At 39.5% G+C, this 15,233-nt stretch overlaps 1 protein-coding gene across 13 annotated transcripts in view; it reads left to right on the top strand.

The window, feature by feature from the left end:
- LOC134212902 (solute carrier organic anion transporter family member 4A1) overlaps window positions 1-15,233 on the top strand; it is a 312,371-nt gene that overhangs the window by 81,809 nt on the left and 215,329 nt on the right. For all 13 annotated transcript variants that reach the window (XM_062691220.1, XM_062691218.1, XM_062691219.1 and 10 more), the window contains 2 exons: window positions 6,794-7,140; window positions 7,755-7,932. In XM_062691220.1, coding sequence (XP_062547204.1) covers window positions 6,794-7,140; window positions 7,755-7,932 — 525 coding nt within the window. The remainder of the gene's footprint in view (window positions 1-6,793; window positions 7,141-7,754; window positions 7,933-15,233) is intronic.

Below are 15,233 nucleotides of genomic sequence, written 5' to 3'. Positions count from 1 at the left end.
TGGCCTTTTACTACAAATTCCAAAATTTTCTCTAATGTGTGCAACATATTGATAGGACGAAACTCTTCGGCTTTAATCGTCCCAGCAACTTTTTGAATCGGAATCAATAGAGATTCCTTCAAACTTGTGGCACGTGCCCAGTTCGTAAAGATTCATTTATAAGGTCCAGCAAGCTGTGTCCGATGACAGCAAAGCAGTCTTGTATTACCTTGGCATTAACATTATCGACTCCAGCCGTTTTCCAATTGAAAAGCAAATATTTTCAAGTTCTTCTAATGTTATTGGGTGAAATCCATCAAATCTACAATTAAAATTAATCGGCTGTTTTATTTCGTCAGGCTCATCAACTAACTCAATTGACTGGTTAATCAGTGAGACACTGTTGACGAAATATTGATTGAATTTATCTGCAATAACTTGTTCTGACTGTTCTAATGTGCCATCGAAGGTTATGGATCGCGGTTTGCTACTATTAGGTTTTAACAAGGATTTCAAAATTTTCCATAACTCTTTGCTGTTGTTTTAATGCTGATCAATTTTCCTCTGAATATATTCGCATCTCGTTTTTTCAACATATGCGAATATTTATTACGCGCGACCTGATACCTTTTCCAATGAATAGCATTATTACTTCTACAAAATTTTCTGTACAATTTGTCCCTTTTACGTTTGAATCGTAAAAGATCCAGATTGTACCAGCTGTTCGAGTTTTTCAGAGATACATATTTATGTTCTATTAGATTATTGGTACAGGTTTTCAAAACGTCAGTAAGAACAGCTGATTTTTGATCTAACGAACCGACGTTTGATTGAAAATCCACGTTTCTTGCGACAATAGCTTGTTTCGAATATTTTCTCCAGCACTTTAATTTGATAAGAGCACTATTATTATCACTATTATCATCTACGTTAATTACTAGAGTTTCATGATCGGTTATTTTCAAATCACAAATCGTTACCGTACTAACGGAATCGAAATTAGAATATACATGATCAATTAAAGTTCTACTGTGCTGAGAAATACGTGTGTAATCGAAGACCTTTTGTTTCAAATCAAAAAGTCTGCTAACCGTTTCAAATGATTCGAATTATGGATGTCACACCAATTGATATTAAAATCGCCAGCGAGTATATTTAATTTACTAGGATCTATGAACATCTCCAACCAGTTCTCCAAAATTTCAACAAATCGCTGGTCATTTGAACTGGGAGAGTGATATAAAACTCCATAGTTACCCATCTTCATGCCACGTTCAACTGCAATGCCTAAGAACCAGTTACCATCACAAACTTCGTTCAATTGAAGCTTGAATTGAACCGATTCTTTGACATAAATAGCAACACCGCCAGTGTGTCTTGAATGTGATAAACAAGCAGCTACACTGTAACCCGGGATACTGTATTGTTCGAAAGAATCACTGTCAACGATATGCGTTTCAGATAAAAAGACTAAAAATGGACGTTTATCTTCTACAAGCTGACGTAATGCAACGTAGTTTGTAGAGAGACCTGCAATGTTCAAATACAAAATATCGAATTTATTTACATTCATACTAGAACTTGGTTGCTATTCATTGAAATGCAAGCTGCTCTTTTTGCGATCAACTAATCTTTTATACACTTTGCATTCAGTACTGAATGCTCCGTGTTTAACGTCCAAATTCGTTTTACGTTCTTGATTCATTTTATTACAATTAACACATTTCAATACAGATGACGTGCATTCAGATGTCTTGTGAGGTCCACTGCACTTAGAGCACGCGATAACGTTTTTGCAATCTGTGCTCATGTGCCCAAATTCTCCACATTGAAACACCTAAGAATACTAATCTCAGGAACAACAAGGCACCGATCAAACCTTATATTAACTTTCTTCGCGGTCAACAAACAGCTATGACTGTCTTTATCGACTTCAATCACAACGTTGTACTTGTTGTATTTGAAACGAGGATTTTCAAACACCCGTAGCACTTTTACATCATTGATAGCGATGTCTTCATGCTGATCTTTTAAAATCTGAATGAAGGCATCGGAGGAAAGTTCTCGCTCATGCCCATCACTTTTAACCTTGGCACCGATGAGGGAACAACAGCATTGTAATTTTCACCCAACTCGCTTTGAATGCCTTCTTTCACAACATTAATACTATATCCTGTTGCACACTCAGCAATAATAGAGCCGTTTTTCCCGTTTCTAAAGTTACTGATTTTGTGTGTTTTTGGATCTAATTTGGTGGTCAAAAATTTCCGAGTATCATCGCTACTCTGGTTGGACTCTTTCGGTTTTATCACTATAACCGGACGAGCCTTACGAACAACCTTCACATCATTAGCGGTCGTACTTTTTGTCTTAGCTTTATTACTACTATTACTTTTCATCCCAGTGCACTTCTTCTTAACAATATCCGCGAAACTAACCTTTTCATTAAAAACATCATCAGACGCGTCGTCTGCTTCCTGAACCTTTCGCTTTTTACCTCTGGGATTAAGTGCCGACTCCGAAGTCGAACGAGATGAACCTTGCATTACATTCATTGCATCTACTTTACTGCGCGCATCAAATTGTAAAATGAACCTTTCATATTTTCCAACTCATTTCCAATTAAATCCGAAAACCAGAGACTGCATTGTCTAAGGCATTTTGTACCTTTTTCCCCAATTGCTCCATCCCGTCTTTCAACGCGATGTTTATCTGAGCAACAATATTGTCTCGAATACCACCGATCGAATCAGAGAGTGAAGAAATCTTCTTCATCTCTTCTTCCAACTTTTGTGTATTCGAGAACAGAATATTCTGCTCGCCACAACACTGGCTTGATAAACATTGATCACACTTGAACACAACATTTACATTCTCCGTGACCAGCTTTGCCAATGGTTTGGTCATGGAAGTGCACTTGTAGTGGTACACTTTAGCGCAACCACAACCCGAACAACTCATAGGCAAATCGCTGGGCAGGACCCCCATACCGCACTCACTGCACTCAACCATCTCGCTACTACCTTCACACAGCTCAAACGGTACCAATGCAGACGACACAAAACACAAAGAAACAATAAAGGCGCAAAATGTTACCGGCCGCCAGCTGCTGCTGGGGCAGAAAATCCACAATTAAACGAAAATAACCAGCAGCGACAACCTGTCGGCTAGTTATCTCGATGCAGAAAACACTTGGGCACGCAAAGGAACTGTATTTCCCGCGGCCCTTGAACAATTTCACACGTTAATTGATTTTTATTTATCACTGCACTGCAGAAACAAACTACACCGTTCACCGTTTCACCAAAAAAAAATGGAGGCTTCCGAGTCTCTTGAAAGGAGGTTTCCAAGCCTCTTGAAAGGAGGCTTCCAAGCCTCTTGAAAGGAGGCTTCCAAGCCTCTTGAAAGGAGGCTTCCAAGCCTCTTGAAAGGAGGCTTCTGAGGCTTTCGAAATAAGATTCGAGGTTCCAAGCATCTTGAAAGAAGAACTCCGACCCTCTTTAAGGGAGGACTTCGAGCCTCTTGAAAGAGGCCTTCCGAGCCTTTTGAAAAGAGCTTTCCTAGCCTTTTAAAAGAAGGAGAAAAAAAGAAAGTTTAAAGAAGAAAGCTTAAAAGAAGATTTCCGGGCCTCTAGAAAGGAGGCTTCCAACCCTCTTGAGAGTAGGCTTCCGAGCCTTTTGAAATGAGGCTGTCGAAATCCTGTTTAAAAATCCCTTCCGAGCCCCTTAAAAAGATCCGAGATCCGATCCCAATTAAAATTAAGTTCTTACATCAAGAGCCTCTTGAAAGGAGGCTTCTGAGCCTTTGAAAGGAGGCTTCCGAGCCTCTTGAAAGAAGGCTTGCGTGCCTCTTGAAAGGGGCTTCCGATCCTCTTGAAAGGAGGCTTCCAGGCCTCTTGAAAGGAGGCTTCTGAGCTTCTTGAAAGGAGGCTTCCAGGCCTCTTGAAAGGAGGATTCCGAGCCTCTTGAAAGGAGGCTGCCAAGCCTCTTGAATGGAGGCATTCGAGCCTCTTGAAAGGAGGCTTCCAGGCTTCTTGAAAGGAGGCTTGCAAGCCTCTTGAATAGAGGCTTCCAGGCCTCTTGAAAGGAGGCTTCCAGGCCTCTTGAAAGGAGGCTTCCGAGCCTCTTGAAAGGAGGCTTCCGATCCTCTTGAAAGGAGGCTTCTAATCCTCTTGAAAGGAGACTTCTGAGCCTTTTGAAAGGAGGCTTCCGAGTCTCTTGAAAGAAGGATTCCGAGCCTCTTGAAGGGAGGCTTTCAAGACTCTTGAAAGGAGGCTTCCGAGCTTCTTGAAAAAAGGCTATCGAGCCTCTTGAAAGAAGGCTTTCAAGCCTCTTGAAAGGAGGCTTCGGAGCCTCTTGGAAGAAGGCTTTCGAGCCTCTTGGAAGGAGGCTTCCGAGCCTCTTGAAAGGAGGCTTCCGAGCTTCTTGAAAAAAGGCTATCGAGCCTCTTGAAAGGAGGCTTCCAAGCCTCTTGAAAGGAGGCTTCCAAGCCTCTTGAAAGGAGGCTTCCAAGCCTCTTGAAAGGAGGCTTCCAAGCCTCTTGAAAGGAGGCTTCTGACGCTTTCGAAATAAGGTTCGAGGTTCCAAGCATCTTGAAAGAAGAACTCCGACCCTCTTTGAGGGAGGGCTTGAGCCTCTTGAAAGAAGCCTTCCGAGCCTTTTGAAAGAGCTTTCCTAGCCTTTTAAAGAAGGAGAAAGAAAAAAAGAAGGTTTAAAGAAGAAAGCTCAAAAAAGATATCCGGGCCTCTAGAAAGGAGGCTTCCAACCCTCTTGAGAGTAGGCTTCCGAGCCTTTTGAAATGAGGCTGTCGAGCCTGTTTAAAAACCCCTTCCGAGCCCCTTGAAAAGATCCGAGGCTTTTAAAATAAGCAGAAATAAATGGAAATTTCTATAAAAACGGCTTGGCCGTTAAACAAATGTTTTTGAACATCTTATAATAATGTTTCCGGGTCACTTGAAAGGTGGCTTCCGAGCTGATTGGAAGGAGGCCTCCGAGAAGCGCAGAAGGATGCTTCCAATTCTATTGCAACGAAGCAACTGAGGTTTTCGGGAAGAAGTCTTCATGTCTTTCAAATGGAGGCTTTCGAATCTGTAGACTCCAAATTTTAGTTATAATCAAATTATTCAACATTCTGTTTTGACCCGGTAGGTTGCATAGAAGATTTTTAAATTTGTTCATCGAGGTTTTGCTCTTTTGATCTTTTGTCCCACATCTCTTCATCCATTGTACTGGTTGTGGAGGACAGGATTCAATAGGCCATGATTTACTGATAAAGGAGGTATTTTGGACCACCAGTTCGACATATTTTGGACCACTGAGTATTATGTACAAGACAAAGTTTAAAAATAAAAAAATACAAAACTTTATCAATGAGGTTGGATTAAAATTGTAATTCATCCGCCATTAAGCAGGTCGTCCGAGGTACCCCTGGGCCCGGCGAAAGTACCCTCAGGGTACATGTACCCCAGGTTGAGAACCGCTGTTATAAAAGACCGAGTAATGCTCTGCATCTCCGTGAGCGCTACGGGAAAGGAATCGTTGGCTAGTAGAGAAGGGAATTCAAGCGACTGAATATTTATTGTAAACAAAGTTATTTGAAAACAAGAAGACGAAAACTGTTTTTCAAATCAATCCAACACATGTGCTTCGTTTAATAAGCTTCTACAATACGATCGATTCCGCACTAAATAATTCTGTGCTCTTTGATGCAGACATTAGTTTTATCACTTCGCGTTCTCCCACACTAGCTGGCGTGATCAGCGTCTACAACATCGATTATACACTGGTTAAACAAATTTCTGCTACGCAAGGTGGATTTTTTCACTTCGCTTCTCCCGGACTAGCGGCCGTAAAGTAAAAAATATCACAAAATATAAATTTGAAACTTGGAAACACTGAAGACGATTTATAGAAGCAAACTACATACGTATTTGTCGACTAAGAATGGGGTTATGTAGTAAGCGTTAATAGAATAAACTGTATAACTCAAAGTTTTTAAAACAACTTAACGATTTTGTTCAGCGGCGCAGCCAAAATTTTTTATAAAATAAAGAATTTACTTACTTACTTATGGATCCTGTACACCTCCGGTGGTGCAAAGGGCCGACTTGAAAGATCTCCATCCTTCCGAAATTTTTGTAATTTTACGAAACGAAACGAAATCAAGAAATGTGATATTACGTATAGTGCGATAGTGGATGCAAAATTTGATCATCAACATTTTATGCTCTTCATGCCGGATGGCTAATAGCCGAAACGTAGGCAATTTACTGTTAAAATGCAATTTTAACATTGGTTGGCGAAATTAAAATTTTCAATAGTTAAATCCATTGATCAATTGTTTACAATAGTTGTAAAGAATCTTAGAGAGTTTACTGGTCGACTCACACCAAAATCTCCGAAATCCGTTGTAAAACGGCTGAATTATTGGCTCGTACTTCCTGACCTCTTTTCGTGACGGTCCCAAATCTGAAACTTTGGAATGACCCATCTATCTTACCGAAGGACGTAATACTACGTCAAAAAACTTTTCGTAAAGCGTGAAGATGTCCAATCTGTTGTCTAATGGTAAGTGTCAAGTATTCAGTTTGTGCGGTCTTGCTCGAAGACGGTGATATATCTTTTAAATTGGTAATTGGTGCTTTATTAAAAACGATAGCCTGTTAGTACAAGACTTTTGATCTGGTTTAAATGTTTGTTTACGGGAATTTCCTGTAAACCTGATATATTATTAATATTTACTTGTAATATGTATTAGATTCATTTATGTATTAGATTCAATTGATATCAACTATCTATTACTCTCTCCCTTTCAGGCCTGGTGGTGAACGGTTTCATCAACGTGGTCATCACAACGATCGAGCGACGATTCGGACTAAGATCAACGCAGACCGGCCTAGTGGCCAGTGGGTACGACATCGCCTCATTTTTGTGCCTGGTACCGGTGTCGTACTTCGGCGGACGGCTCGGTGCCTCTAAACCACGCTGGATCGGATGGGGCGTTGTGGTGATGGGTCTCGGTGCGCTTGTGTTTGCGCTGCCACACTTTCTGGTCGGACAATACCGGGCAACCAACTCCGAGCAGAATGTTTGCCTCGTCGGGGGAGATTCTTTGGTCAACGATAGCAGTGCCGCCGCCGCCGCTTCTCGTTTGGTAGGGGAGGTACGTATTTGGCTTGTCGTCGCCAAATTTATTGGTTGGCTGCTAATTAATAAGATTAAGTGCTGTCAAATCGGTTGGAACATTGTATCTGATCGCCAAAGTTCATAACTGGTAATAGCAGAGAATGGAATGAAATATGTTTTCGGCATATTGAAACTGTAAGGAAGATGAGCTTTGTGGGACGTGACGTAAAAGTTTTTGTTTTGGATTTGCCTTCATGTTGATTGATAATAATTCATTCAGCGTACAAAATAGTATATGCTTGTCAACGTACGCTGAGAGTTAGATAGCATTGAGTTGTATTTTCATTTCGCCACACTGAATGAGCGCATTTCAACGGTTGCATGACGGTTATTTAATTAATAAACCTAGGATCAGAGACGAGCCAGCCTTGGGCTGAAAGTCTCCCTAATAAAGATTAAAAAAACCTATAAACAGTGCAGATACGCAGATAGGTACCTATACTGTTCTGGATTCATCCGACGACCTTTTCTATGTTTTATGTTAATTGTAAGGTCTTCCTTTTTAATTCGATCTCTTTCCCACCAAATCTTTTCCCACATTTTTACTCGGAAAAACTTTTCCTCACATTTTTCCAACACTATCTGTTTCAGAGCTGCATGCTGTCCAACGGCTCCTTGGCACCGGACGGCACGGAAAATCTCTCCTGGAATGTTTGGTTTTTCTTCACCGCCCAGCTACTGTTGGGTGCCGGCGCATCGCCTCTGTACACCCTCGGAGTCACCTTCATCGACGAGAACGTCTCCAAGAAGATGTCATCTGTTTATTTAGGTGAGTCAATGAATTCCACGGAAGGGGAAAATTATCTCCAAGGATCCAAAGGGTGTGGGAAAAGCAGCATGGAGACTAATAAAAGAAACGGGGCGATAAAACAAGATGATGAGGGTGTCCAAAAACGGAGCTTATTTGGCTTGGTGACTGGGGAAAACGTGGATTAGAGGGGGGGAGTTGTCGCTTTGTTTGGGTGTACAGGAAAGGTGCTAGCAGTTTGTTATTGTTTTGAATTGCTCCTTTTAGTACACGGGTGATTTGACGACGGGTTCATAGAGATTTTTTATGCGAGGATATTTGTGGTTGGTTTCACTTTACCTCCAGCATGTGTAGAAGTACAATAGAGCACAGTTTATGGAATGTAAACAACATTTCAGAATGCATAATTTTTATCAGTATTTACGGTGAAAAGGGTTTTATTTTATATGTCTCATGGAAAAAAAGGTTATTGTCGATCTATGATGCTTAGCTTAGCTTTTTCAACGGGTTAGTTGTGTTATGCAAAGCCGTCGTCCAAAAGTATGATATATACTTAAACTCGATATACACTGGATTCTGTTTTTACACGATTCATATTTTCTCAATTTTCCACTCATCCTAAATGTTCAATCTATATCAATTATCATGTGATTTTTCTTTGATTTATCCTGGATTTTTTAAAACATGTTGCGAAGAGATTGGTGGTAAATTGAAGTCACACGATCAAAAACACGAGCGAAAAAAATCGTGTAAAAACAAAATCCTGTGTATTCGGGAAACGCGGACTAAGAAACTAGATTTAGTAGATTTCAGCTACTCATATAGGCGGTTGACGTTACGAAAAGTGCGGTTTTGTGGGGAGCAATGTGCTCCTAACCCGATGCTTTGTCTTTTTCATCGGTTTTAATTGTAGGGGAGTTGTGAGTAAAATCGACACTGCGGGTAAAACCGACACCACTTCAAATCTCTGATTTCAAGTGATTATCGGACAGATTTTCGACAAACTTTGAATAAACGTTCGATTTCCTGTATTTCTAGTCATTTTGTAACTGGCGGAGACGTGTAAGTGGCATAATAAACAGACAATTAGCATTGATCACCATTGAGGAGATGAGTTATGTAAAATTTAAGCATCGGTGTATAAGCTTTTTCGATAATAATTAGTTGATTTTCAGTATTTCCATCTCTAATCCATAATTGAACATCATTTTGGGTATGTGGTGGAAAAATAGTTAACTTTTCTAATAATAAACATCCACATGTATCTCATCATTATTATGTTATCTGTTGGGGTAAATTCGGCACCTGCCATCGAATCACAAAATTACTCTGTTTTAATATACTCATAATTCGCATAATATAATTCAAGTATTGGAAAACGAGGCGCCGGGGAATATAACTTAATCATGGACTGAATACATATGTATTACATATCATATCATCATTGGGCGTGACAATAGGTCTAGAGGGAAATATTGAGTCATCAAGGAAAACCTATAGGTCGGATAACAATAGCGCTTAAAGAAGAACCGTATTTCTAGGTTTATTTTGCTCTTGGATTTATCCAATTCGTAAGTGTTGTTCTTTCATGATCCATTTTCACCTGTGTAAACATATAGCTTGTCACCTACGGAACTAGTCATTTTCATTTCTTGTCATAACTGCACCATACGCATTTATTTTAAATCGCCGTTATAAACAACTTTTCAAAATAAGTGAAATATAGTTCAATATTTACAGTACAGGCCGGACTCGATTATCCAGAGTGTTGAAAAAAATTTTACTCCGGATAATCGAACCCTCCGGATAATCGAGCCATTTTTTGTTGTCGCTGAAAATTTAATCTTTGCTCAAATAATCTTTATTCTAGTTATATAAAATCTAATAAAATATCCCGTTGGTCCGTTCATGGGTTCTGACTACCGTTAGAGGTCAGCGCCGATCCAAAAATCGTCAGCGGCGGCGTTTGTCATAATTTTGGTCAGCGAAGGCTTTGCGATTTTTTTCAGGATATTTTTAAGACATTAACGGGAGAATCTTTTTATTTCGCCGGAAAAATCGAATGAACTGTCCCAGAAGTTTTCCAAACTTTCGACAGGAAATACTCTTAAGTTTTCACCGGAATTTCTATGGAATTTTCACGGGAAATTGTTTAGAAGTTTGCCTATGCCACCGGACATGTACGCTACGATTTGTTTTCTCGTCGAGAATTTTCCTGAGTTTCCTCTAAACAGAATTTCCTTTTTAAGTTTCACAAAAACTGTTTCCAACGGAATTTCAACGGGATTTTTTTCGGAATTTCTTTGGATCTCTACTTGAAATTTTTTATGTTGCCCATTAGTAATTCTTCGAAAATTCTACGAGAAAATTTTCAAAAGACGAAGGGTTGTTTGGTTGAAAATCATTCGGTGGAAAGTGGAAAGTCGAATACCACTTGGGCGAATAATACGTTAAGCCGAAAGCTATCTAGCCGAATTACATTTGTTCGATACGGTTATTATGTGGAAAACGGTTTGACGGTACAACCAAACTAGTCATTTGGCTGGAAAAGCCATATTATCTAACCTGTCGTTTGGTCGAATAGACATTGTCGTCGAAAATTCCATTTGACCGAAACGGTTGTTTGGCAGGAAGGCCAATTTGGTCGAAAATGTCATTCGGCCGATCGGATTATATGGTGAAAAACGTCGACCCGGCCAAACGCTATTTTTGAACGAATGAGCTGTCGGAGTAAACCGAGGAGTAATCATATTTTCGGCCAAATTATCAGTTCGGCCGTATGATCTTCACCCGTACGTCGCTTTCAGCCAAATGACATTTTTGGCCAAACCGTTTTCGACCTTATGTCACCTCGTCCGACCAAGCAACATTTTCGGTCAAACGATTTTTTCTTTCGGCAGCTCGGGCAAACAACACTTTCTGCCATATGTTCATTTCGGCCAAACGACCATCTTGGTCTTTTTGGCTAAATGACTTATTCAATTAGACGACTTTTCAGCCAAATTACCTGCCGAACAACATTATCGGCCATATTTCTATTCCGACCAAATGCCAGTCGAGTTTCAGATTAATGAAATATTCGACCAAACAACAAACGGCATTGTGGATTTCAACAGAAAATGCTTGGAAATTTCCGCAGGTAATTCTTTGAGATTCCCAAAGGAAATTCTTTATAATTTGTCCAGGATTTTTTTAGAATTTGCACTTGGTGGGCTTCGGGGCCGTGTGGTTAGTGGCGTCAGTCGTCTAAGCGTATTTGCAAGCCATAAAGTGTGAGTTCCCACCCAAGTAAGAAGAAAACATTTCGTGAAGCGGAAAACGCTCCGCTGATTCACTGGGTGCTGTGTGAATGTTCTGTCTGTTGTCTAATGCTAAGTGTTAAGTATTCAGTATGTGCGACCTCTGGTCAAAGACGGTGATCCTGTCTTCCTTTCTTTTAAATTCTACAAAAAGATCTTCAAAATTTTTAAGGAAATTTACTTAGAATTTCAACGGTAGTATTTTCGGAAGGAAATTCTTCAGAATTTTCAATGAAAGTTCTTAGTTTTACGAAAAGCTTTTTCGATTTTTCAACAAAAAATTGTATTGTATTCAAGAAAAATAGCTTTTTTTCACGAGAAATCATCTGGAGTTTCAACGGGATTGCCATAAACTGTCGGTGGCGACGGCGCATACCTCTAACCACCGTCTGGAGGATCAAAAAAAAAAAGAAAACTTCCAAATTTAATCGTTAAGCATCATGATTTTTAAGGTGCACTTGATATTGTGGCTATACATGTGGTGGCCTTCCGAAAATTCCAGAACGTCCATGAAATAAAACAAAATCAATGAATTTCATCGCATAGCACCATTTGACATTCTAACATCGGAATTTATTTCATTTGATTTATTCAAACTAAGGCCTCTGCAATACATAAAATTCATCTACATTTTCAGCTCGGTCTGTACTTGTACGTCGCCAACTTTGTAGTTCACGGAGGGACCTCAAATCGATCCACCTTGCTCTCTGCGCACCACGTCATCTTGTCCCCTGCGGATCCCTATCAGGAACCATTTTCACCGGGTCATTGCCCGAAATTCACCCCTCTCCCCTATGTCACACTTTTTTATGAAGATCTTTTTTATTCTTTATTATAGAGACTTTCAGCCCGAGGTTGGCTCGTCTCGTAATGAAGTATCTAAAACATGTGTATGGATTGTTACATTTCAGGAAACCCCCTCCCCATCTAAACGTTACGTAATTTACGGAAGTTCCTCAAACCCAAGGATTTTTCAGCGCTATTTGTTGTTACTATGAATATAGAACTGGTGTTTTAATCCATACATGGACCATCGCTGATGAAATAATTATTTATTCATATAGGTATTGAAGCTGTTCACAAATTACGTAACGCTTGAAGGAGAGGGAGGGGGTCAGGCCGAGCGTTACGATTCATACAAACCAATTAAACCAGCCATATAAAAAGCGTTACGAGGGGAGGATGAACGAAGGGGAGGATGAAGATGAAGTCCAAAATCTTCAAATTTAGCGTTACGATATTTGTGAATGAATCCATTCCGGATATTCCGAAGGACCATTTGGTGGCATGAACCACAATGTTAGTGCTGTAGTCAGAATGTACATACGAATGCTTAAAAAATATCGGTGCTTTGAATTGAAATTCATGAAATGACCAATTATGAATGTTCTTGATTTCCATTTCCTCAGGGTTCTTTCACAAAATCCGTAACGTTGAATTTCATAATTTTGTTACCTCACCCTCCCTCTCGTAACTTATGGAAGGTTTATTTTTACGGATTGTAACGCTTGTTCTGACTTCCTTATTTTCCCTAAAGCGTTACGTAATTTGTGAACAGCCCTTTGGTAAATCCATTAATTACGTAACGCAAAACTTGGCCATTTTCAACCCCGTTCATCCTATATGACCCTTTTTGTATGAATCATTGCAAATTTTTGTATGGATTGTCACACTCCGGGCAACACCACCGCCCCCCCCCCTTTAAGCGTTACGTAATTTATGGATGCTTCCTTAAGAAAGCGAGAAAGTCACTATCATGTCTTGCACATATTGGATACGTTACGGATACACAAAGATAAGATTTCTATTTTTCTAAGATGGGTAAAAATATTACTCCGGATAATCGAGCCATTTTCTCCGGTTAATCGAGCCCCGGATAATCGAGCCTCCGGTTAATCGAGCCTCCGGATAATCGAGTCCGGCCTGCAGTTAGTAAATTTGTTGCTAACATCCTTATCTTCTTCTTCTTCTTATATATAAAAATGAAATGGTCTGTGTTCGTATCCGCATAACTCGAAAACGGCTGGACGGATTTTCTTCATTCCTTCAGCAGATTGGTTCGCTATCGTTTCCGACGGGTTTATATGATATTTCCTCATGTGAAAATCACGAGTAAGGTTGAGTAAATCGTGAAAAACAAAAATTAAGATATGTATGGAAATTTCGCATGGGCAGTTCACCTCGCACATTTTCGCCTACTATGCAGAACAACGTCTGCTGGGTCGACTAGTACTCTATATATATTTCACCCGACCCACTAAAGAAACTAAATAAAATATGATATATGGTGATGATTTTAAATATATAAAAAAAATTTCAACCATCGTTTATGAGTGACCCCTAAGCATGAATTTCATACACAAATATCAAAATGAATGTTGTTGAACATTTTCAACTATGTTGTAACATCATTTAGAACTGTTCTGATGTTCGATTCCTTAACGACTTGATGTGTCGGTTTTACCCTTATGTGCTGTCGATCTTACCCGCACCCCAGCTGGATGGGCTGGTGGATGGACTGTTCGCGTTTTCATCATAAATCATATTCTATTAAGAAATATTGTCCTGAGACCTCATGAACTGATGCATGAAAGGCCAAAGTATGCTTGTATGACATTTCTATACCGGAAAATTGTTTTATATATTAGGGAACTGTAAAGTTACTTAAGGTGTCGGTTTTACCCACTTTTCCCCTACATTTTCAGATGGATCAGTTTTAGTGCAGCTCTCCTAGACTGGCATACCGTATTTTCGATTTGAAATATTTTCATTAAACAATTCATATTTTTGTTTTTAGCAAGCATTATTTATAGTAATTTTAACAAGACAGAACATTGAGCTTTTCCACTGTTTTATCGACCTGCTGCCTAAAAATAATAACCAATTTCAATGGTGGGCCATTGAGGTAGATTTTACAATCCTCAGTCGGAACAAGTCTGCGAGATTTTGAACTGCTCTGTCAGGACATCCAGACCTCGTTGAAGTTTCGCCACGAGCACTCTAGTCGATGGTAGGTTATTTAGCATAAAGTCGTTTGACATAACGCCGCTTGTCATAATGCCGATTGGAATAAAGGTCGTTTGGAATAATGGTCATTTGGAAGGATAATTGTGTAATCATCGATATCGGAACTAATACAAAATATATTTAATTCTTTATAAAAGGGTCTTTTCTGTCTTTTGAGGTATATTGGTAGTACCATTGAAATTTGTATTCAATCAGATCCTTCAACTTATCGTCTTTTTGTGTCTTGGTCAGAAACAAGCAGGGTTTCTAGTTTTCATTTTAATGAGACCAAAGCAATCGTTCTTCGAAACAAGGGAGATTCTTTATTCATTGTGTATGGTGAGGAACATCTTTTATCATCATTTTTTTCTTCCCTAGAACTAGCATTGGAAGATGAATAAAAATCGATTCAGCACCTCTATTTCTCTGTCATCATTATTTTTTTCTTTCCTAGAACTAGCATTGGAAGATGAATAAAAATCGATTCAGCACCTCTATTTCTCTTTCATTTTTCGCGAGAATTATCGTCGAAAAATTATAAACATTTTCCGGTCGTGATCGATTTCAACCGGTGATTGTTAGATTTTATAACAGTTCTGTAAAAGAGCTTTTGGAAGGTTCTTAACAGAATTGTTAGAAAATCTAACAGTCGCTAGTTGGATGCAGGAATATTGTTCTTCTTGGACGCCCTCTCTGCATCTTCAATGACTGACCTAATTGCATCCACAGTCGATTTGCCTTTACGGAATCCGAACTGTTTTTTTTTTCGATAAGCCAGTCTCACCCTCCGTGAACTGTGTAAGGTACACCGGGGCAAGTTGAAATGCGGGGTAAGTTGAAACAGAAGCTGTAATTTGGATCGGAAATGACCCAATGCCCTGAGTATTTTTTACAACAAACTACTCCCCTGAACACACCTTCTGACTGCCATTCCCGGAAGATTGCAGCTACAAAAACGCAATCCCTGCCTATGTTTATTTTTCGCCCTTTGCAAAATTTTAACCAACTTTTTAACGT

The sequence above is a fragment of the Armigeres subalbatus genome, chromosome 2, assembly GCF_024139115.2.
Source record: "Armigeres subalbatus isolate Guangzhou_Male chromosome 2, GZ_Asu_2, whole genome shotgun sequence".
Taxonomy (NCBI): Eukaryota; Metazoa; Arthropoda; class Insecta; order Diptera; family Culicidae; genus Armigeres; species Armigeres subalbatus.
The sequence above is the reverse complement of the archived record's forward strand: the minus strand, read 5'-3'. Positions and strand labels throughout refer to the sequence as shown.